Source organism: Corvus hawaiiensis, chromosome 15, assembly GCF_020740725.1.
Source record: "Corvus hawaiiensis isolate bCorHaw1 chromosome 15, bCorHaw1.pri.cur, whole genome shotgun sequence".
Lineage (NCBI taxonomy): Eukaryota > Metazoa > Chordata > Aves > Passeriformes > Corvidae > Corvus > Corvus hawaiiensis.
The window spans coordinates 18,348,733-18,370,199 of NC_063227.1; the positions used below are offsets into that span (position 1 = coordinate 18,348,733).

Genomic DNA, 21,467 nt, shown 5'->3' on the forward strand with positions numbered 1-21,467 from the left:
TGATCACAGAATTTTAAACATCTCTAAATGTGTAGTTCTGTGGTGTTTCCATCTGAGATTGCTGAAAAAGCACAGAACATTCTGGGTGAATTTCACAGAGCCTGACAGACGTTCTGTGGCTTTGCATCCCTTCATAAATTCTTTGTGCCAGTTGTGGGGGAAGGTGGGGATGTGCAAAGGCCTGGGTCGTGCTCAGAGTGGGTTTTATTGCTGGGCCATGCTGTTTTGGTGGGGCAGTTTGGCTGCTGCAGCTGGAATCTTCCAAGCGGCATGGAGTATTGCTTGGGCCCTCTGTCACGGGGAGGGTGACTTTGAGTGGGGAAGTTTCTTCACTGAGGAGATTGAGATGCTGTGTGGCATAAGCAGTATCATTGGGGAAGAAAAGCTCCAGCTGCTTAGCTGGAGATTCCTTTCCCCGAGCTTGGTATAGAGGATTCCAGTGGAAAACCTTGTGAAGACACCTGTCACTTGGGGTTGTTTGCCTGGGATCCTCTCAGGTCCTTCTGAAGTCCTGTGTATCCTTTGTATTCTCCATGCTGTTCCTGCCGGATATGAAGACATCTACCATACACAACTTGGATCACTTGCTTTTGAAAACACAGCGTTGGTGAAACAGCAGCTTTTCCAAATATCAGTCTTGCTTGGTCAACCTTCTCTGAAGCTCTCCTTGTTTACATCTCTGCTCTTGTCTTGATAGGCAGTGGAAAAAGTTCTGTCCATAATCAAGAAGCTGCCAAACCTGGCATTTTGATATGGTGGAATGGGACCTTCTAATTTTCTTCTCTTTTTACTAAAAAGTTCTATCTTTTTTTTTCTTCTTTTGCATTGGCAATGCGTTGGTAACAGTGGATGAGATGCAAACTGCTGAGTCTTGGCAGCTGTCAGGTAGCAGAGTTTCCAGCAGCTGACCGTCAGTATGAGGGATGGATTTTCCAGTCTTCTAAGCTGACGTTGACGTTGGGAGAGTGTCCTTAGATTTGCAGGATCTCTCTGAGTTTGCGTGTGATAAAAGTGCCTGAGGGAGCATTAGCGCTCTGTTCAGTGATTTAGAGGCTTTTGCAGAATGTGGGTCGTTTTCCCCTATTCATCTCCCCCAGAAATCTCTGATAACATTACAAGAAAACGTGCTTCAGAACCACTTCCATTGAAAGTATCTCTTTCCTGAAGAAGGAGCCAGGGATGCTTCAGGTAAGTTGCTGCTACCTAAAGATGAGTCTGAAAGACAATTGTACCTTTATACGTCTTTAGTCATGGTATCTTCATTTTGGATTGACCGAATGTGCCCGGATTTGGAATCGGACTTGATGATCGCTATGGGTGCCTTCCAGTTTGAAATGTTCTATGAGTCCTTTATTGGACCAGCAGAGCACCACTGCCTCCTCTCATTCCTATCTTGCTGCTTCCAGACACAGTATGAGCAAACGGCAGGAAGCACGGATGAAGGAGGAACCCTAACACATTTCTCAGAGTGGATGTGTTGGGAGTCGGGGATGTGTTCTCAGAGAAAATGACACAGATAACATGACTTTGTTGCCTTTGCCCTGTGGATCAGGCTACGCAGAGGCATTCCACGGGGAGTAATGCCCCTGGGGATGGATGTTCTTGCTGTACGTTTCTGACTGTGCTGGCCTGCCTGAAATCTGAAGCCAGAACTTTACACTCATTACGCAGGTGGCAAATGAGGCTTGAAGAATAATTCTTCATCGAGGTATATGAAGAGTGTTTGGGAACTGTGGTTGCTCCATATTTTTTTCAGCGTTCTAGAAGGATTGGAGTGCTGGGCTGTGATGGCTTTGAGTTCCTGAAGAAGATTCCCCTGGGTTGTTCATGCTCATTGAAGTTTGTCTGGCATGTGCGTGCTTCATGGAGGAGGGTGATGTAATCATATGGAAAAATACATTGATCAAGGAGATGAAGAAGAAGCAAAGAGAGAAGAGAGTATGTGTGTGCATAAGGACAGTGAAGAGAAGGAAGGAAGGAAGGAAGGAAGGCAGGCAGGCAGGCAGCAGTAGAAAAAGGAAAGGGAAAGGGAGTATCCATAAATGGCATGTCACTGACACTACCACTGTATACAGAAAGGGTGGAAGGAGAGAAAGGAGAAAAAGAAAATAAGAAAAAAGAGAAGAGAAAGAAAAACGGAGAGAAGATGCTCTGAAGGAATGACACAAGGAGGTAATTAAGAATGGGAGATGACAAAAAGAGAAAGAAAACGGCAGAGAAAACGAGCCGTATGCAGCGACCTTACCTCTAATTGCCGGTCGGACTTGGTTCCCAACAGTGACTGCCTCGATTAGAATATTACGCACTCGGGAGCTGATGGTGGCGCCGGAGACTTGGTAAATCCGACTTGTTCTGTCAGCAGTGAGGCTCCGGAGGCGACTCGCGAGTCACCAGAAGAGATGAAGAAGAGAACAATGGAAAAGGCCCAAAGAAAAAAAATGAAGGAGTGTCAGGGGAGCAACGGACGGCAGAGGAGATGGCCATGACGGAGCAGAGGCGCGGGCGCTGTGGCGGAGCGTGTGAGGCGGCGGAGCAGCGCACGGTGTCGCTGCAGGCTCAGGAACGGCGTCTCGGCGGCTCCGCCCCGGTGCGGCGGAGAGCCCGGCTGTGAGCGCGGGGGGGCGGCGCGGGCCGGGCAGCAGAGCCGGTGCGTCCGGGCGGCGGCGGGGAGCCGTGCGGGGCCCGTGCCGGGGCCGGCAGCCAGAGCGGCACAGGCGGCGGCGGCGATGGGGGAGCGTTGTTGTGCGGTGGTGCGGGTGCTGGTGCTGCAGGCGGCCTGGGCGCTGTCGGGCGGGCAGGTGCGGTACTCGGTGCCGGAGGAAGCCAAGGCCGGCACGGTGGTGGGCCGTCTGGCGCAGGACCTGGGCCTGGAGGCGGGCGAGGCGGAGGCGCGGCGGCTGCGGCTGGTGGCGCAGGGCCGGCGGGCGAGCGTGGAGGTGAGCGGGGCGAGCGGCGCGCTGCTGGTGAGCTCGCGGCTCGACCGGGAGGAGCTGTGCGGCAAGAGCGCGCCGTGCGCGCTGCGGCTGGAGGTGCTGGTGGAGCGGCCGCTGCGCGTCTTCCATGTGCAGCTGGAGGTCACCGACATCAACGACAATGCCCCCATCTTCCCCGCCGCCCGGAAAAACCTCAGCATCGCGGAATTCACCACTCTGCCGGGGTCTCGTTTCCCGCTGGAGGGCGCGTCGGATGCGGATATCGGAGCGAACGCGCAGCTCTCCTATACACTCAGCCCCAGCGAGCATTTTACCCTGGATGTTAAATCCTCTGATGAAAACAGGAAGTCTCTGTTTCTGGTGCTCGCAAAGTCGTTGGACCGCGAGACGATTCCCGTTCACCGGTTGGTGCTGACGGCGAGTGACGGGGGCCGGCCGTCTCTGACGGGCACCATGGAGCTGGTGATCTCGGTGCTGGATGCAAACGACAACGCGCCCCAGTTCAACGAGTCCGTGTATAAAGTGCGGCTACTGGAGAGCGCTGAGGTGCGGACGCTCGTAGTGCGTGTGAATGCCACGGATCCGGACGAAGGCAGCAATAAGGAGTTTTCTTACAGCATCTTGAGTTCGATTCCTATCGGTAACAAAGAACTCTTTACCATTGACACCAAGACGGGCGAGATCAGACTGACGGGTACTTTGGACTTCGAAAATGTTCGTTTACACGAACTGCAAATCGAAGCGACAGATAAAGGGACACCCCCGCTGTCAGGTCACTGCAGCGTGGAACTGGAGGTGCTGGATGTGAACGACAACGCGCCGGAGGTGTGGGTGACGTCGCTGTCGGTGCCGGTGCCGGAGGACGCGTCGGTGGGGACGGTGGTGGCCCTGCTGAGCGTGTCGGACCGGGACTCGGGGGCGAACGGTCGCGTGCGGTGCTGGGTGTGGCCGGCGTCGCCGTTCGGTCTGGAGGCGACGTTCGCGGGCTCGTACTCGCTGGTGCTGCGCGAGGCGCTGGACCGGGAGCGGGTGTCGGAGTACGAGGTGGAGGTGCGTGCGGAGGACGGCGGGGCGCCGGCGCTGCGCGGCAGGCGCGGGCTGCGGGTGGCGGTGTCGGACGTGAACGACAACGCGCCGGCGTTCGCGCAGGCCGTGTACACGGTGCTGGCGCGGGAGAACAACGCGGCGGGCGCGGAGCTGGCGCGGCTGTGGGCGCGGGACCCGGACGAGGCGGGCAACGGGCGCGTGAGCTACTCGGTGTGGGAGGGCGGCGTGGGCGGCGGGTGGCGTCCGGCGTCGAGCTACGTGTCGGTGGACGCGGAGAGCGGGCGTCTGTGGGCGCTGCAGCCCTTGGACTACGAGGAGCTGCAGGTGCTGCAGTTCGAGGTGCGTGCGGTGGACGCGGGCGAGCCGCCGCTGTGCGGCAACGCCACGGTGCAGCTGTTCGTGCTGGACGAGAACGACAACGCGCCGGCGCTGCTGCCGCCTGCGGGCTCGGCGCCGGAGGCGGGCGGCGTGGCGGGCGAGGCGGCGGCGGCGGCGGCGGGCTCGGTGTCGGTGTCGGGCACGCTGTGGGCGTGGGCGGCGTGGGGGGCGCCGGCGGGGCAGGTGGTGGCGAAGATCCGCGCCGTGGACGCCGACTCGGGCTACAACGCGTGGCTGCGCTACGAGCTGTGGGAGCCGCGGGGCAAGGGCCCGTTCCGCGTGGGGCTCTACAGCGGCGAGGTGAGCACGGCGCGGGCGCTGGAGGAGGCGGACGGCCCTCGCCAGCGGCTGCTGATCGTGGTGCGCGACCACGGCGAGCCGGCGCGCTCGGCCACGGCCACGCTCAGCGTGTCGCTGGTGGAGGCCGCCGAGGCGGCGCTGGCCGCGGCCGCGGGATCGTCGTCGTCGTCGTCGCGGTCGGCGGCGGGCGCGGAGATGGGCGCTGGTGCGGCGAGTGCGGCGACGAACGTGTGGCTGGTGGTGGCCATCTGCGCGGTGTCGAGCCTGTTCCTGCTGGCCGTGGTGCTGTACGGGGCGTCGCGCTGGGCGCCGCGGGCGGCCGTGCTGTCGGGGCCCGGGCCCACGACGCTCGTGTGCGCCAGCGAAGTGGGCAGCTGGTCGTACTCGCAGCGCCACAGCCGGAGCCTGTGCGTGGCGGACGGCGCGGGCAAGAGCGACCTCATGGTTTTCAGCCCCAACTTCCCTCCGCCGCCGCCCGGCCCCGCGGCCAAGGACACGCAGCCGGAGCCCTCCGCTCTCCTGGACACGGTCAGTGGCTCTTCCTTTCTCGGTCTGCCCCTTCTGATCCTCCCCTGGGCAGTTGCTGTTTAAAACCGGGCTCCGCCCTCGCGGTGCGGGGGCGGTCCGTGCTTCGTGTCCCTTTACCCTTTGACTGCTGGTTGCATTATTCCTCATTTTCATGGTCTTTAATGGTCACCGCTGACGATTTTTTATGTCAGTGTTATCTTCTCTCTTCTTACTGTATTAAGGACGGGAGCTCTACAAAATACTTGTATCTTGGTGCACTCTGTATTTCTGGAAAGTTGAATGGAATATTTTTGTCTTGCAGCATGTTGCGAGTCATTCCGTTTTGCTTGCCACTGAGGATGGAGTTTATATATATGTCACTTTGTTCTCTATTACGTAATTTTAGAACCTTCAGTGGCTGTTTCAGACTCAGTCACATTCTGTCCTGAAGCCTCATCTCTTTTCTTGTCTACTCAGCCTTGTAGTCCCCTGCATTGAAAATATTTTGCCATTTTCCTGACTAGGTCTTCAGAGTCATCAATTCTTTCTGCAGTTCTTTTCAGCAGACCTGTATTTCAACTCTGCTCCATAGGGTGATATCTCCTGTAATCTTTGGTACATCACTGTCCATGACTTTCTGGATCCCCTCATGAGTTATTAAATGGAACAATTCCTGATAAAGGTCTCTGCCTGTCTGCAGTGTTTACCTTACCTTGCTGGTGTCATTAGGTCTGGTTTTCCTGTCATCTGTGTAGTTAATCACAACTCTGAGTGCCTCTTCCAGTCTACTTTCATTTTGAAGGGAGTATCTTCACTTGCCTACATTTCCCTGTCGTACAGGTGGGGCAGTTCTAATGAATTTCTTGCTTTTGACTGCTGTAAGTTGCTGTTTTCCTGTCTTTTCTTACTCAGAAGTCTGACCTCCTTTTTGATTCACCTCTGAAACAGAAATCATGTAACGTTCTTGCCTCTTCACCTTGTATGGCATATATTAGTTTGTGAGGTACTACAGAATTACTAAGGACATGAAAAAGACAGATGCATTTCATGTTTCCCCCTTCTAAGTATGATTTAAATGCACTTTCTAATGTAAGGTACTTAATTGCAGAAGAACACGAACCAAAGTAGATGTCAAAATGTGCAGCCATAGTGCTAGACCAAGAAAGACATATTGGTAGAGGACTTGGTTTTCATGGATTAATGTATTTGTAGAAGCACCTCAGTTTGGTTTCTGACTTGGGTAGTTCCATGTACCCAGCAGTTGTAGGCGTTGTATTTCTAGGATATTGTGGGGTTTTAACATTAATTTATTTGTGTTTACTTAATTTAATTTTATTATTCCCTTCCCTGAGAATACTTTAAAAAATAAACTGATTTTTTTTTTGTTTCAATTTGTGCTTTCCTTATGATGATCATGTGAATATGAACATGGATGACGCTTGAAAGTCCCGATTTCCACACAGAGTGATTTAGCTTGTCTTTGTCAGGAGATGTGTTGGCAATTGTGAGTGAAAGCCATGCTGCCAAATAATGCAAATAATTCAGGATCTGTGCCTCTTGCCATCACTGTGGTTCACTGCCTTGTAGTCTCTTAAGGTCAATTTTACTTCGAGAGAATGCTGTGAAGCTTCAGGTTTCATTTGTTTCTGCCTTCGTAGAAATGGACACAGAAATACTGGCAATACAGCTGGGATTTGAGAGGATGGGAAAAACCCTGTTTGCTTTCTCAGTCCTGCTCCCTGAAATTTTGAAGAGTGATCCTTGAACATGGGCCTGACAACGGATACCTAGAAATAAATCAAGATAGCTGTTAGAATAGCAACAGGTGTAGTTAAAAATTATCTACTGAGGCACCTACATGGACTTTTTTAGCATTTGGTATGTTCCATTATTTTACCTCGGGGTGCATAATTAATTCTTCCTATGGTAGAGCCAGCAACTCACTACTGTGTGAAATCATCCGATTTGTGCTACTGCCTGGCCTACATGGCAGGGTAGCAGAAAATGCTGTAGCTGTGCAGAGAAGAGGCTCTGATGTATTTATGTCAGTAGATGAGGTGGGAGCCTGGGAACATGTTACAAAATGAACTGTGGCTTGCCAGAACAGTGGTGCAAACCTCTTGTCTTGTCTTCAGTTGTGTCATGGCTGGATGACTGTGCTGTGTCCTGCAGCAGCCTATCTCCATCGGTAATGGGCACATTGTTTTGCCATACTGTGAGTGCCTACCTGCCTAAAAATGATAACCAAGACCTCGATCTTCATTGTGCAGCTACACGTGGGGGATAAAACTTATGAGAAATACTTTACTGATACGTAAAGATGAGAGAGTTCAGGTTCCCTGAGCTATTTCACCCTTGTGAGTTGATTTCTGCCCTGTTAATTTCTGGTTATGTTTAGAATATCGAGTTAGGGAGTCACTGATGGAGTTAAAACTCTTTGGAATTGGTATGTGCTGATGCTTTACTCGGTTGGAACTATACTTCAGAAGGCAAAACAGTCCTGCTATGGACAGACACAGGTACTCTTTGTAACGTGATGGGTTTACTGTATTATTTACTCTACAAAATCCAAGGAGAGTGTGTGGGATTGCTCAGCTACATCCCTGTCACGAAGCCATGAAAAGGTAAGCAATTTCTGTTAGTTTCTAGCATTCCTGGACTAGACCCAAATATATTACATGTGAATCTGTGTCTTCCGAAGACCTGAGTACTTTCTGCAGATGGAAGATCGAGGATATAGTCTTCTTCTGTAGAGGAAAGAGCTGAAATATCTTCAAGAAGAAAACATAAATGAGGGAATTGAGTTATGGCTCCTCAGGAATACGGGAAGATAAAGTCCGGAGATGAGAAGTGGGGTAGGCTTTATGCAGTGAAGATACTCCTAGGTATGATTCCTGGATTAATACAGGCGTTCAATTATTATGTACATTTTGGCAAGTGTACTTCTCAATTAAAGTGCCTTAAGGAAGGAGAAAAGGAAGAGGAGAGGAGAAGGAAAAGAGGAGGAGAAGGGGAGGAGACAAAAGAACCAACTATTACCGCTGCGGAGGAAGGCAATGTTCGGAAGGGAAATCGCGGAGCGCGTCGGCCGAGCGGGCGGAGCCACGGCAAGTCCATCCCTGCACGGAGCCGCTGCGGCGGCGGGAGGAGGGCTGCGAGCGGCTGCTCACGGAAGGAGCCGCGGCCGGACACCAGATGCCGCTGTTGGCCGCGAAGGCGCCGTGAGACACGGGAGTGCGGCAGCTCCTCCCCGACTCGCGGTCACGGTGCCGTCAGCGGGAGGAAGGATGCGGTGGACCGGCCCGGGCGGGGCGCCGAGAAAGCGGAGCGGCGTCCCGCTCCTGCCACGGAACCCTTAAGGCGACAGTCCGGGCGGCGGCGGGGAGCCGGGCAGGGACCTGTGCGGGGCCAGAGGCGATAGCGATGGGGGAGCGTTGTTGTGCGGTGGTGCGGGTGCTGGTGCTGCAGGCGGCCTGGGCGCTGTCGGGCGGGCAGGTGCGGTACTCGGTGCCGGAGGAAGCCAAGGCCGGCACGGTGGTGGGCCGTCTGGCGCAGGACCTGGGCCTGGAGGCGGGCGAGGCGGAGGCGCGGCGGCTGCGGCTGGTGGCGCAGGGCCGGCGGGCGAGCGTGGAGGTGAGCGGGGCGAGCGGCGCGCTGCTGGTGAGCTCGCGGCTCGACCGGGAGGAGCTGTGCGGCAAGAGCGCGCCGTGCGCGCTGCGGCTGGAGGTGCTGGTGGAGCGGCCGCTGCGCGTCTTCCATGTGCAGCTGGAGGTCACCGACATCAACGACAATGCCCCCGTCTTCCGCGTGAACGAGGAAGCCCTTAACATCGCGGAGTCATCTCTGCCGGGGTCTCGTTTCCCGCTGGAGGGCGCGTCGGATGCGGATATCGGAGCGAACGCGCAGCTCTCCTATACACTCAGCCCCAGCGAGTATTTCAGTCTCGACCATCAGGGGAATAATGACAAGAGCGCATCTTTAGGTCTTATTTTAACGAAAGCTTTGGACCGCGAGACGATTCCCGTTCACCGGTTGGTGCTGACGGCGAGTGACGGGGGCCGGCCGTCTCTGACGGGCACCATGGAGCTGGTGATCTCGGTGCTGGATGCAAACGACAACGCGCCCCAGTTCAACCAGTCAGTGTATAAAGTTAAAATCTTAGAGGGTTCAGAGCTCGGGACTCTGTTAGTCACGCTTAGTGCCACAGATCCTGACGAAGGGATCAATAGCGATATTATATATTTATTTAGTAGACATGTCAGTACAAAAGTTAAAGAAATGTTCACTATCGATGAAAACAAAGGAGAAATCAGTCTTCAAGGCAAGTTAGACTATGAAGAAATAGATAGTTACGAGATCCCTGTAGAAGCAAGAGACAAAGGCTCCCCCCCGCTGTCGGGTCACTGCAAGGTGCTGGTGGAGGTGCTGGATGTGAACGACAACGCGCCGGAGGTGTGGGTGACGTCGCTGTCGGTGCCGGTGCCGGAGGACGCGTCGGTGGGGACGGTGGTGGCCCTGCTGAGCGTGTCGGACCGGGACTCGGGGGCGAACGGTCGCGTGCGGTGCTGGGTGTGGCCGGCGTCGCCGTTCGGTCTGGAGGCGACGTTCGCGGGCTCGTACTCGCTGGTGCTGCGCGAGGCGCTGGACCGGGAGCGGGTGTCGGAGTACGAGGTGGAGGTGCGTGCGGAGGACGGCGGGGCGCCGGCGCTGCGCGGCAGGCGCGGGCTGCGGGTGGCGGTGTCGGACGTGAACGACAACGCGCCGGCGTTCGCGCAGGCCGTGTACACGGTGCTGGCGCGGGAGAACAACGCGGCGGGCGCGGAGCTGGCGCGGCTGTGGGCGCGGGACCCGGACGAGGCGGGCAACGGGCGCGTGAGCTACTCGGTGTGGGAGGGCGGCGTGGGCGGCGGGTGGCGTCCGGCGTCGAGCTACGTGTCGGTGGACGCGGAGAGCGGGCGTCTGTGGGCGCTGCAGCCCTTGGACTACGAGGAGCTGCAGGTGCTGCAGTTCGAGGTGCGTGCGGTGGACGCGGGCGAGCCGCCGCTGTGCGGCAACGCCACGGTGCAGCTGTTCGTGCTGGACGAGAACGACAACGCGCCGGCGCTGCTGCCGCCTGCGGGCTCGGCGCCGGAGGCGGGCGGCGTGGCGGGCGAGGCGGCGGCGGCGGCGGCGGCGGCGGCGGCGGCGGCGGGCTCGGTGTCGGGCACGCTGTGGGCATGGGCGGCGTGGGGGGCGCCGGCGGGGCAGGTGGTGGCGAAGATCCGCGCCGTGGACGCCGACTCGGGCTACAACGCGTGGCTGCGCTACGAGCTGTGGGAGCCGCGGGGCAAGGGCCCGTTCCGCGTGGGGCTCTACAGCGGCGAGGTGAGCACGGCGCGGGCGCTGGAGGAGGCGGACGGCCCTCGCCAGCGGCTGCTGATCGTGGTGCGCGACCACGGCGAGCCGGCGCGCTCGGCCACGGCCACGCTCAGCGTGTCGCTGGTGGAGGCCGCCGAGGCGGCGCTGGCCGCGGCCGCGGGATCGTCGTCGTCGTCGTCGCGGTCGGCGGCGGGCGCGGAGATGGGCGCTGGTGCGGCGAGTGCGGCGACGAACGTGTGGCTGGTGGTGGCCATCTGCGCGGTGTCGAGCCTGTTCCTGCTGGCCGTGGTGCTGTACGGGGCGTCGCGCTGGGCGCCGCGGGCGGCCGTGCTGTCGGGGCCCGGGCCCACGACGCTCGTGTGCGCCAGCGAAGTGGGCAGCTGGTCGTACTCGCAGCGCCACAGCCGGAGCCTGTGCGTGGCGGACGGCGCGGGCAAGAGCGACCTCATGGTTTTCAGCCCCAACTTCCCTCCGCCGCCGCCCGGCCCCGCGGCCAAGGACACGCAGCCGGAGCCCTCCGCTCTCCTGGACACGGTCAGTGGCACCGCCTTGCTCGCCTCTACTCTTTCTCTTTCCCTTTGTCCCTTCTCTCTCATTTCCTAACCTGGCTCTGCTATTAGCCGGGCTCCGCCTTCTCGGCCTGACGGCGATGGGTGCTTAAGTTAATTGTATTGGGTGTTAATTGCACCTTTGTATCTGCTGCCTCTTCCTTGCAGGGTAAGGGTAGTGCGGTAACCTCTTTGTGTAGACCCCTGAGATTTGCTGGTGTGGATGTGAATTGTTCCGCCCTAGAATGAAATCACTGCTGGTTGCCATGGGAGCTGTCCTGTGATGCCTGGAGGTTTCCGTTTTGGAGACAACGCTCCTGCTTGCTGGTTGTGTAGATTTTCCACACGAGCTTGCTGAAGCTGTGCAGGACAGGCTGTGACGGTGACAGTCCCCCAAGTGCTGTGTACCTCCTCATTGCCTTTGCTGACTGTGGTGGTATCACATGTGGTTTCTTCTGTGCCCTCATGTTCTGTCATGTGTCCTCTACAAGCGATGCGAGGCAAGGTGACCAATTGGACTTGTGTTCCCACGTCATTATTAAAACTGGGAAGGCATTGTGGTCTTTTCATGTTTTGTTTCGCGCCCAGTTTTTGTTAGCTGCAGTTGTTAACTTGCATTCCTGGCTGGAGAGGTGGCATGATGGACCCTGACCTTGTGTTGACATGTTTTTTCAATATTTACATTTGGAACACCTTTACAACTTCCTTGCAATTCCTCTTCTAAACAACAACGACAAAAAAAATTCTACTATCAATTTTTTCTACACAGTAGATATCTGTTGTATTGGTGTGTTCATCACCACGTTGCTTGGTCTCTCTCAGCAAGACATCAGTGTCCGTTGCCATGAGAGCAGTCCTGTATAGAAAATATTGGTGTCAGATCTGTAACACTGCCAGAGCTCAAGGTGCAGCTGCAGAGTCTGCCAGACCATGTATGTGATGCCACCTGTGTGTGTTTTACAGTGCTCTCATTGGTGGGAAGGGTAAGCAGAAGTCAAACTGATTCCTGAGGTAGGGGAAGCAAATTATGCCTTGTCACAGAGGTGAATGTGGCAGTGACACTGAGTAGGGTCTGACTATGTCCTGATGTGAATGGTGACCTTGAGCACTGGGAGGACTTGTCTGAGGGAACCTGGAATAATTTTTAAGAGAATGGGTCATGTTGTAAGAGGAGAGGAATGGAAATGATGTCTTTTTCTGGAGAATAACTGTTTCAGACTGGGGAATGGAGGATACTTAGAGGAAAGCAGGAGCCAGGATGGGCACAGAGTGTTTCTGCCCAGGATCCTTTCCCAAGTTCCAAGGGTGTGAAGTTGGAGGCCTTCTGGATCTTGAGATAATATGTGCTATTGAAATGGCCACAGAGTCCTTTGAGGTTATGAATATCTCCCATCAGAGACAGTTCCTTGTGCTGCCGCTGGCCTGACATGTGGAATGTGCTGGATAAGAGTTGGTAACATTCAGACTCCTGAAGGTTTTTGCTGCTGCTGCTGCTTTGGGAGTGTTGTTGTGGGAGGGTAGCACTTCAAACTGCTTTCCATGTGTATTGTAGGGCGTTTATACCAGCTCCCACAGCTCTTGCCATGGTGGGTCTGTGCTCCTCTTCAGACACGATTTTCATGGCAGTTGAGGGGGTGGGTGTAATCTTGTTGAGCTTTTCTTCCCCTTCCTGTGCTCTTGCAGAGTCAGTGTGGGAAGAGATGGTGTGTGCTGTTATCACACACGGCTCATTCTGGTGTCTGGATTGTACACACCAAACATCCTCATCTACAGAGCAGCCCAGCCCTGGGTTCTCTTGCAGAAATTCTCCCACCCAGTTGGCATTTTGAGTGCACTTGTGCTTCATCTTTTGCTGTGAGCTCTTGAAGGAGAAGATCTGTGGGGGCTGGGATGAGAACTGTTCATGACTCTAATCACAAAACCTTTAAGAACTCGATTTGTATTTGAAATTGCTGAAAAGACACAAAGCATCCTGGCACGTGGGAAGAGTCCAAGAGTCACAGAATGGATTTGCAGCACTCTACATCATATTCTCTGTGCCAGGCATGGGGGAAGGGGAGGATTTGAGTACATCATTGGGGAGGAAATGGAGAATGTCTGCTTAATAGTGGAGATCCCAGTTCCCAGGGTGTAAGACAGATGATTACAGTGGAATATCGCGAGGAGGGTCCCACCACACAGTGCTGCTCTCCTGGGATCCTCTCAGGACACCCAGAGGTTCTGCATATCTTAGGGCAGTGTTGTTCTTTCTGGTATTGCTGCTTGTGGAGACATCTGCCCTGCGTGCCTTTAATTACTTGGGTTTGATGTGGAATGTTGTTGGTCAAAGAGAAGCTTTTGAAATTTGGATCATGCTGCCGTGCCTTCTCTGAGCGTTTCCTTGATTACCTTTGCTCTTAGTCTTGCTAGAGAGGGGAAGGATTGGTCTTGTATTCAAGATGTTGCCTTAACTTGCATTTCAATAAAGTGGAATGGAACATTTTGTTTTCCTTTTCTCCTCTCTAATCAGACCTGCCCAACCTTTTAATTTTTTGCGTAGGCTTTTTATTGTTTGGCTTTTTTTCCTTTTATAGTGGCTATGTTTTGGTAACTGTGTATGAAACGCAGACTGCTGAATTTTGGCAGCTGTCAGGTGTCAGATGCTGAGTGGTTTTCCATCAGCAGGGAACGGCTTTTTCTGCGTGAGCTAAGTTTAATTTTGAGAGAATTGTCTGCAGTTCAGAAGTCAGCTTCCAGCCACCATTCTGATAGAAATACATTATGGGCACTGCATTCTGTTCAGTTTTTGCAAAACTTGAGTAATTTTTTTTATGTCCAGCTTCCCCAGAAATACTGATAATGTTAAGGGCAAATATCCCTTTAAACCAATTTCCCTCCCTGAGGATGTTTCTTTTCTGAAGAAGGAACCAGTCATGCCACAGGTAAGTGACTCACCTGAAGTGGATGTGTCTGAGACAGGTGTTCTTCAGCTCCTCTTCAGTTGTGCCATCTTCATGTTGAGTCGTCAGAATGTTGACCCTATGGGACAAACAAAGCATCATTGTCTGCTTTCGTAGTTTCCCTGCAGCTTCCAGGCACAGGTGGGTGGGTGGCAGCCACTGGGAATGGAGGAGGGACCGCACTCCACCTCAGGGAGTGGCTGTGTTGGGAATCATGGGGATGTTCTTAGTGCCAATGCCGTGGTGTTACCTCGGTGCATTTTGTTTGACTGTGTGACAGGGGCATCCTGCGAATGGTTGGGAGTTTTTCTGTGGGGAGCAATGCTCGGAGATACTGAGGTTCTGGGTGTGTTGTTGTGGCAGTGCATTCGTGCCTTAATGGGAAGGCATAAACCTGACAGGTAGAAAACGAGTCAGGAAGCATCGAGATACATGAAGAGTGCTCAGGACCAGTGCTTGCCCAGTGCTTTTTAAAGTTCTTATGGAGCATTGTCGTGCTGGGCTGTGATAGCTTTGAGTTCCTGAAGGAGAAACTCCCCTGAGTTGTTTGGACTCTTTCAGGCTTGCCTGCACAGATGTCTCAGTAGCTGTGGCTTCACCTTTTGTGTCAGAGAGTGGTGGAACCTGTTCTGATACACAGGAGCTGTTCTTTGGCGTGTGATTGCCTTGCTGTGTTATTGCTGCATCCTTGAGAGTACTGGAGGCTGAAAAGTGTGGCCTTTATCCTGGAAAATGGGGAAGTTGTGAGTGTATGGACAGGAGGAAAGCAGGAAGATTTTTACTTCTCTGAAGAGATGGAAGGCAGAAGGGAAGAGGAAGGAGAGCCTTTGCCAAAGAATATGTCCCTACACCAAGTCGAGAATGTCATAGACATGGTTAAGATTACTCCCTTCTTGGTAAGGGGAAAATGAAGAGAGGATGGAAATGGAAGAAAATTGGAAGCAAGCAAGAAAGGAGTAGATAGAGAGCAAGGGAGAAACTGTAATTGAGTTTACTGGCATGTCACCGACACTTCTACTCTACACAAAAAGGGAGGAAGGGGATAAAGGAGGGAAAAAAGAAAGGAAGAAGAGAAAGAAAACCAGAAAGAAGATGCTAGGAAGGAATAACAAAAGGTGATGATTAAGAATGGAAAATTACAAAGAGAAGAAATATGAAAATAGGATTACGCACCGACGTTGCCCCTAACTCCCGACCGGAGCTGGTTCCCACCAGCCTCCGCCTGGATTAGAATCCGGTGCTCCGGCGTTGATGCCACGTAATTAGAGTTGGTGGATCCGAATTCTTTTGTTTACCGCGCGACGCCGGAGGCGACTGGCGAAATACCAGAAGGGATACAGAAGAGAGCAGTGGAAAAAAAGCCCAAAGGATAAAATAAAAAAGGAGCACTTTTGGAAGAGACGGCAGAGGAGATGGCCATAACGGAGCGGAGGCGCGGGCGCTGTGGCGGAGCGTGTGAGGCGGCGGAGCAGCGCACGGTGTCGCTGCAGGCTCAGGAACGGCGTCTCGGCGGCTCCGCCCCGGTGCGGCGGAGAGCCCGGCTGTGAGCGCGGGGGGGCGGCGCGGGCCGGGCAGCAGAGCCGGTGCGTCCGGGCGGCGGCGGGGAGCCGTGCGGGGCCCGTGCCGGGGCCGGCAGCCAGAGCGGCACAGGCGGCGGCGGCGATGGGGGAGCGTTGTTGTGCGGTGGTGCGGGTGCTGGTGCTGCAGGCGGCCTGGGCGCTGTCGGGCGGGCAGGTGCGGTACTCGGTGCCGGAGGAAGCCAAGGCCGGCACGGTGGTGGGCCGTCTGGCGCAGGACCTGGGCCTGGAGGCGGGCGAGGCGGAGGCGCGGCGGCTGCGGCTGGTGGCGCAGGGCCGGCGGGCGAGCGTGGAGGTGAGCGGGGCGAGCGGCGCGCTGCTGGTGAGCTCGCGGCTCGACCGGGAGGAGCTGTGCGGCAAGAGCGCGCCGTGCGCGCTGCGGCTGGAGGTGCTGGTGGAGCGGCCGCTGCGCGTCTTCCATGTGCAGCTGGAGGTCACCGACATCAACGACAATGCCCCCATCTTCCCCGCCGCCCGGAAAAACCTCAGCATCGCGGAATTCACCACTCTGCCGGGGTCTCGTTTCCCGCTGGAGGGCGCGTCGGATGCGGATATCGGAGCGAACGCGCAGCTCTCCTACACACTCAGCCCCAGCGAGTATTTTAGAATAGAGGAAGAAAACAGTAACTCTCGCAGTAAATCCTTGTTTCTGGTACTCACGAAACCTTTGGACCGCGAGACGATTCCCGTTCACCGGTTGATGCTGACGGCAAGTGATGGGGGCCGGCCATCTCTGACGGGCACGATGGAGCTGGTGATCTTGGTGCTGGACGTGAACGACAACGCACCCCAGTTCAACCAGTCAGTGTACAACGTACGTTTGCCCGAGGATGCATTACAGATGACACTTGTAGCGCGTGTGAACGCCACAGACCCGGACTTAGGAATATATGGGGAAATGATTTATGAAATTGATTCTGTTGTTCCACCGTCGGCCACAGATTTATTCAGCATCGATGCAAATACTGGGGAGATCAGACTAATGGGCCCCCTGGACTTCGAGACAGTTACTTTATATGACCTACACATTAAGGTGACTGATAAGGGGACGCCTCCACTGCCGGGTCACTGCAAGGTGGTGCTGGATGTGCTGGACGTGAACGACAACGCGCCGGAGGTGTGGGTGACGTCGCTGTCGGTGCCGGTGCCGGAGGACGCGTCGGTGGGGACGGTGGTGGCCCTGCTGAGCGTGTCGGACCGGGACTCGGGGGCGAACGGTCGCGTGCGGTGCTGGGTGTGGCCGGCGTCGCCGTTCGGTCTGGAGGCGACGTTCGCGGGCTCGTACTCGCTGGTGCTGCGCGAGGCGCTGGACCGGGAGCGGGTGTCGGAGTACGAGGTGGAGGTGCGTGCGGAGGACGGCGGGGCGCCGGCGCTGCGCGGCAGGCGCGGGCTGCGGGTGGCGGTGTCGGACGTGAACGACAACGCGCCGGCGTTCGCGCAGGCCGTGTACACGGTGCTGGCGCGGGAGAACAACGCGGCGGGCGCGGAGCTGGCGCGGCTGTGGGCGCGGGACCCGGACGAGGCGGGCAACGGGCGCGTGAGCTACTCGGTGTGGGAGGGCGGCGTGGGCGGCGGGTGGCGTCCGGCGTCGAGCTACGTGTCGGTGGACGCGGAGAGCGGGCGTCTGTGGGCGCTGCAGCCCTTGGACTACGAGGAGCTGCAGGTGCTGCAGTTCGAGGTGCGTGCGGTGGACGCGGGCGAGCCGCCGCTGTGCGGCAACGCCACGGTGCAGCTGTTCGTGCTGGACGAGAACGACAACGCGCCGGCGCTGCTGCCGCCTGCGGGCTCGGCGCCGGAGGCGGGCGGCGTGGCGGGCGTGGCGGGCGAGGCGGCGGCGGCGGCGGGCTCGGTGTCGGGCACGCTGTGGGCGTGGGCGGCGTGGGGGGCGCCGGCGGGGCAGGTGGTGGCGAAGATCCGCGCCGTGGACGCCGACTCGGGCTACAACGCGTGGCTGCGCTACGAGCTGTGGGAGCCGCGGGGCAAGGGCCCGTTCCGCGTGGGGCTCTACAGCGGCGAGGTGAGCACGGCGCGGGCGCTGGAGGAGGCGGACGGCCCTCGCCAGCGGCTGCTGATCGTGGTGCGCGACCACGGCGAGCCGGCGCGCTCGGCCACGGCCACGCTCAGCGTGTCGCTGGTGGAGGCCGCCGAGGCGGCGCTGGCCGCGGCCGCGGGATCGTCGTCGTCGTCGTCGCGGTCGGCGGCGGGCGCGGAGATGGGCGCTGGTGCGGCGAGTGCGGCGACGAACGTGTGGCTGGTGGTGGCCATCTGCGCGGTGTCGAGCCTGTTCCTGCTGGCCGTGGTGCTGTACGGGGCGTCGCGCTGGGCGCCGCGGGCGGCCGTGCTGTCGGGGCCCGGGCCCACGACGCTCGTGTGCGCCAGCGAAGTGGGCAGCTGGTCGTACTCGCAGCGCCACAGCCGGAGCCTGTGCGTGGCGGACGGCGCGGGCAAGAGCGACCTCATGGTTTTCAGCCCCAACTTCCCTCCGCCGCCGCCCGGCCCCGCGGCCAAGGACACGCAGCCGGAGCCCTCCGCTCTCCTGGACACGGTCAGTGGCGTTCCCTTGCTCTCCTTTGCCCGTTCACTGACGCCTCTTCCCCTCTCTGCCCCTTCTCTCTCGCCCCCCTTACAGCTGCTGTTTGGAGCCGGGCTCCGCCCCCGCGGCCACGGGTCGATCGATGCATGACGAGTTCTTAAGGATGTGAACCGTACCTCTGCCTCTGCCGCCGGAGCCACTCGGCTCTTGCTCGTGTACTGAGGTGGTGAAGGTGGTAGAATGGAAATAAATCAATTAGGGCACTCCGCGGCTGCTATTATCCGTAGGTGTGGTTTTCTGTTGTAGGTGTGGTTTTCTGTTGTAGGTGTGAATTTTCCCTTAGAGTGAAGTCATTGTGCATTGCGATTAGAGGTGCCCTGATGTGTCAGCTTTGCAGAACATGCACATGCTCTCTGATGGGTAGCATTTTCACTGGACCTTATTTCATGAGTGCAAAGACATGCCGGCTGTGGTGTTCACAGTTGCCAGGCCTTTTTTGGACAGTCTTGTGTTTAGATTTTTCCCAACAAAAATTGACTTCCTCCTCTTTGATTCTGCTCTCTAACAATGTTACACAAGGTTGGGACTTCAGCGTTTTGCAGTCCATGGAAGGATAAGCTGCCACATTTGGTTCTAACGCTAGAGACATTATGAAACGGGAAGATGTGATGTGCCTTTCCTATGATCTATTCCCAAGAATCTCTGCTTAGAATTATTATGTGTTCCAAGTGAGGAGTTTTCTCCAAGGGTAAGTGTTAGAAAGTGGAATTTTCTTTTCCTTGCTCCGCTGTTCCCTGGGTTGTGAATGCGCTTTCCTGGCCAGAAAAGTAGTATGAAATAGGGTGTAGTCTTTTGATGTTGTATCAAAATTTATATCGGCAGCAATATCACTTCAAACACCGTGGAAATAATCTTTTATAAAAAGAAAGTAAACAAACAATCCAGAAAATAACCCCTACCAACAAAACCCTAACCAATTTCTCCTACACACTCAATATAATCCATTATGGTGTTGTGCTTGTCAGCGTTTTGGTTCTTATCTCAGTGCTTGTAATGAGGTGGTGAGTGCAATGTTTGTCCACTCGACTTCCTCTGCTTGTGCACTTGAAGCTGGTAGAGATGGTGTGTCCTGTTGTCACACATGGCTTGTACTGATGTGTGCAGGTACAGGGCGAGCCCTGCAGAGCGTCCCAGCTCAAGATTTCTGCAGTACAAACTCTCTGTGTTGAACTTGTTTGAGCGCTTGTGCTATGATATTTGGTGTGGTTATCTTGAAGAACAAAATCCATGTATGCTGATTCCAATCCTGTTCTGATCACAGAATCTCTAAGAGCTGTAATACGCAGCTCTGTGCTATTTCCATGTGAGATTGCTAAAATGGAGCAAAGTGTTCATGGTGAGGTTCATGCAGGTGGGAAGAGCCTGCTGAAGGCTGTGTAGTTTGAAGAATTTTGTATGTCCTTTGTGGTGATCATGAGGGAAGGTGAAGAGGTGCCAAGGCCTAGATCCTATGCAAAGTGAGATTTACAGATGGGACATATTGCTGGAGTTGAGAAATGTTTGATATTTTGGCAGTGATTCTTCGAATGGCAACAAGTAGGGCCTGGACCTGTATGATGGGGAGGGGGAATTTGAGTGGGGAAGAGCGTTGCCTCAGGGGAATGGAGGCGCAGAGTAGAACACAGTCTGTGTCATTGTGGATGAAATGGAGAATGTTTGCTTAGCTGTGAAAGTCTCGTTTACCCATGGCACAGGATAGAGGATGCCAGTGGAAAACATTGAGGAAAAGCCCAGCACACAGGGCTGCTCTTCTGGGATCTTCTCAGGACTCCAGCAGTTCTGCATATCCTCGTGCTCTGTTCTCTGTGGTGTTACTGCCTGTAAAGTTACCTGCAATACCTGCCTTTAATTGCTTGTCTTTGTTGTGGAATGTCGTTGTAATACCATGAAGATTTTTGCCTTTTCTTTTATACCCCTGTTATACCTTTTTACAGCTTCTGTATTCCTAGTGCTTTTTTCCTACGTTCTTGGACTTGTTTGTCAAACTAAGAGACTCAACATTTTAGAAGCTTCGTAGCCAGGGATCAGTGTGTCCCAGACCCCAAGGTCCTCTCCAGAACACATTCTGTAAACCAAGATAGAGCCATCCAGGGGAAGGTTCCTTGGGGAGGGGGGCTCACTTGAGCCTCTCATTGGAGAATCTTTGATAGATCTGCTAATTAGTAAAACCTATAATGTTATACCCAATGTTGGGGGGGGACAGAGATAGACTCGGCGGGGTGCATCTCAATGCATATGACCTGGACGTGTACACCTAAGGATCCTTAAAATAAATACCAAGGTAAAATCCCTTTTCCCCTTCTAACCGTGTATGGCTCTTGATTTTAAGACCAGGCAAAGGCATCAGTTGGACAAACAAAAGCTTTTTGAAATTTGTGTAATTGTGTCAGCTTTCTCAGAACGTTGCCCGAATAATTTCTCTGATCTTGGTGTTGCTAGGGAGGGGAAGAAACTGTGTCCATATTCGAGATATTATCAGACCTGGCATTTCAGTACAGTGGGATGGGTTCCTCTGTTTTCTTCTCTTGTCTGAGAGAGAACACTCACCCTTTTTTCTTCTCTCACATTGGTATAGTGTTGGCAACAGTGGATGAGATGCAGATGGTGAAATATTGGCAGCTGCCAGGTGGCAGGTGTTTAGACAGTAATCCATTGGACTTGGGAAAATTTTTCCACTCTGTCGAGCTGAGGCTGCTGTTGAGAGAATATCACTAACTTTCAGGTGTCCTTCCTGCTTCACCTGTGACAGAAGTGCAAAAGGAAGTACTACTCACTTTCCCTGTTTTTCAAAGCTCTTGATGAATGTGAGTATTTTTTTTCTGTCCAGCATGCGACAAAACTGCTCATACCATTAGGGGACCATGTCCCTTAAAACCCATTCTCCTGTTCTGCAAATGTTTCTTTTTCTGAAGATGACACCAGTGATGCTACAGGTAAGTCGCCTGTACCTGAAGAGGCTGTGTGTGAGAGACAGGTGTACTTTGGTGCCTGTTCAGCCGTGGTATCTTCATGTTGGATCGACTGAATGTTGCCTGGATTGAAATGTCTGTAGGTTTGGAGCACCACTGCCTGCTCTCATTCCTTTCCTGTTGCTTCCTGGCACAGGGTGAGCACGTGGAAGCAAGGACAGATGGAGAAGTGACATTAATGCATTTCTTGGATTAGATGTGTTTGGCATGCAGCAGATGTTCTCAGTGGCAAGGCCGTGATGTTCCCCTGGTGGCTTTTTGGTGGCTAGGGAGGTAGAACATGAGTAATGAAAAATAACCCTTGGTTATACTGGAAGA

The 21,467-nt window shown here is 55.0% G+C and overlaps 3 protein-coding genes across 3 annotated transcripts; all 3 read left to right on the top strand.

The window, feature by feature from the left end:
• Positions 1-2,687: 2,687 nt before the first annotated feature.
• On the top strand, positions 2,688-5,489 carry LOC125333596 (protocadherin alpha-3-like). Its single transcript, XM_048319579.1, has one exon. The coding sequence runs from the start codon at positions 2,727-2,729 to the stop codon at positions 5,247-5,249; it is 2,523 nt and encodes an 840-aa protein (XP_048175536.1). The 5' UTR covers positions 2,688-2,726; the 3' UTR covers positions 5,250-5,489.
• A 3,062-nt stretch (positions 5,490-8,551) lies between these two features.
• LOC125333589 (protocadherin alpha-6-like) lies at positions 8,552-20,125 on the top strand. Its single transcript, XM_048319571.1, has 2 exons — positions 8,552-8,612; positions 15,697-20,125. Exons 1-2 carry the CDS (start codon positions 8,589-8,591, stop codon positions 18,268-18,270), a joined length of 2,598 nt encoding a protein of 865 aa, XP_048175528.1. The 5' UTR covers positions 8,552-8,588; the 3' UTR covers positions 18,271-20,125.
• LOC125333592 (protocadherin alpha-8-like) lies at positions 8,589-11,696 on the top strand. Its single transcript, XM_048319574.1, has one exon. The coding sequence runs from the start codon at positions 8,589-8,591 to the stop codon at positions 11,124-11,126; it is 2,538 nt and encodes an 845-aa protein (XP_048175531.1). The 3' UTR covers positions 11,127-11,696.
• Positions 20,126-21,467: the final 1,342 nt, after the last annotated feature.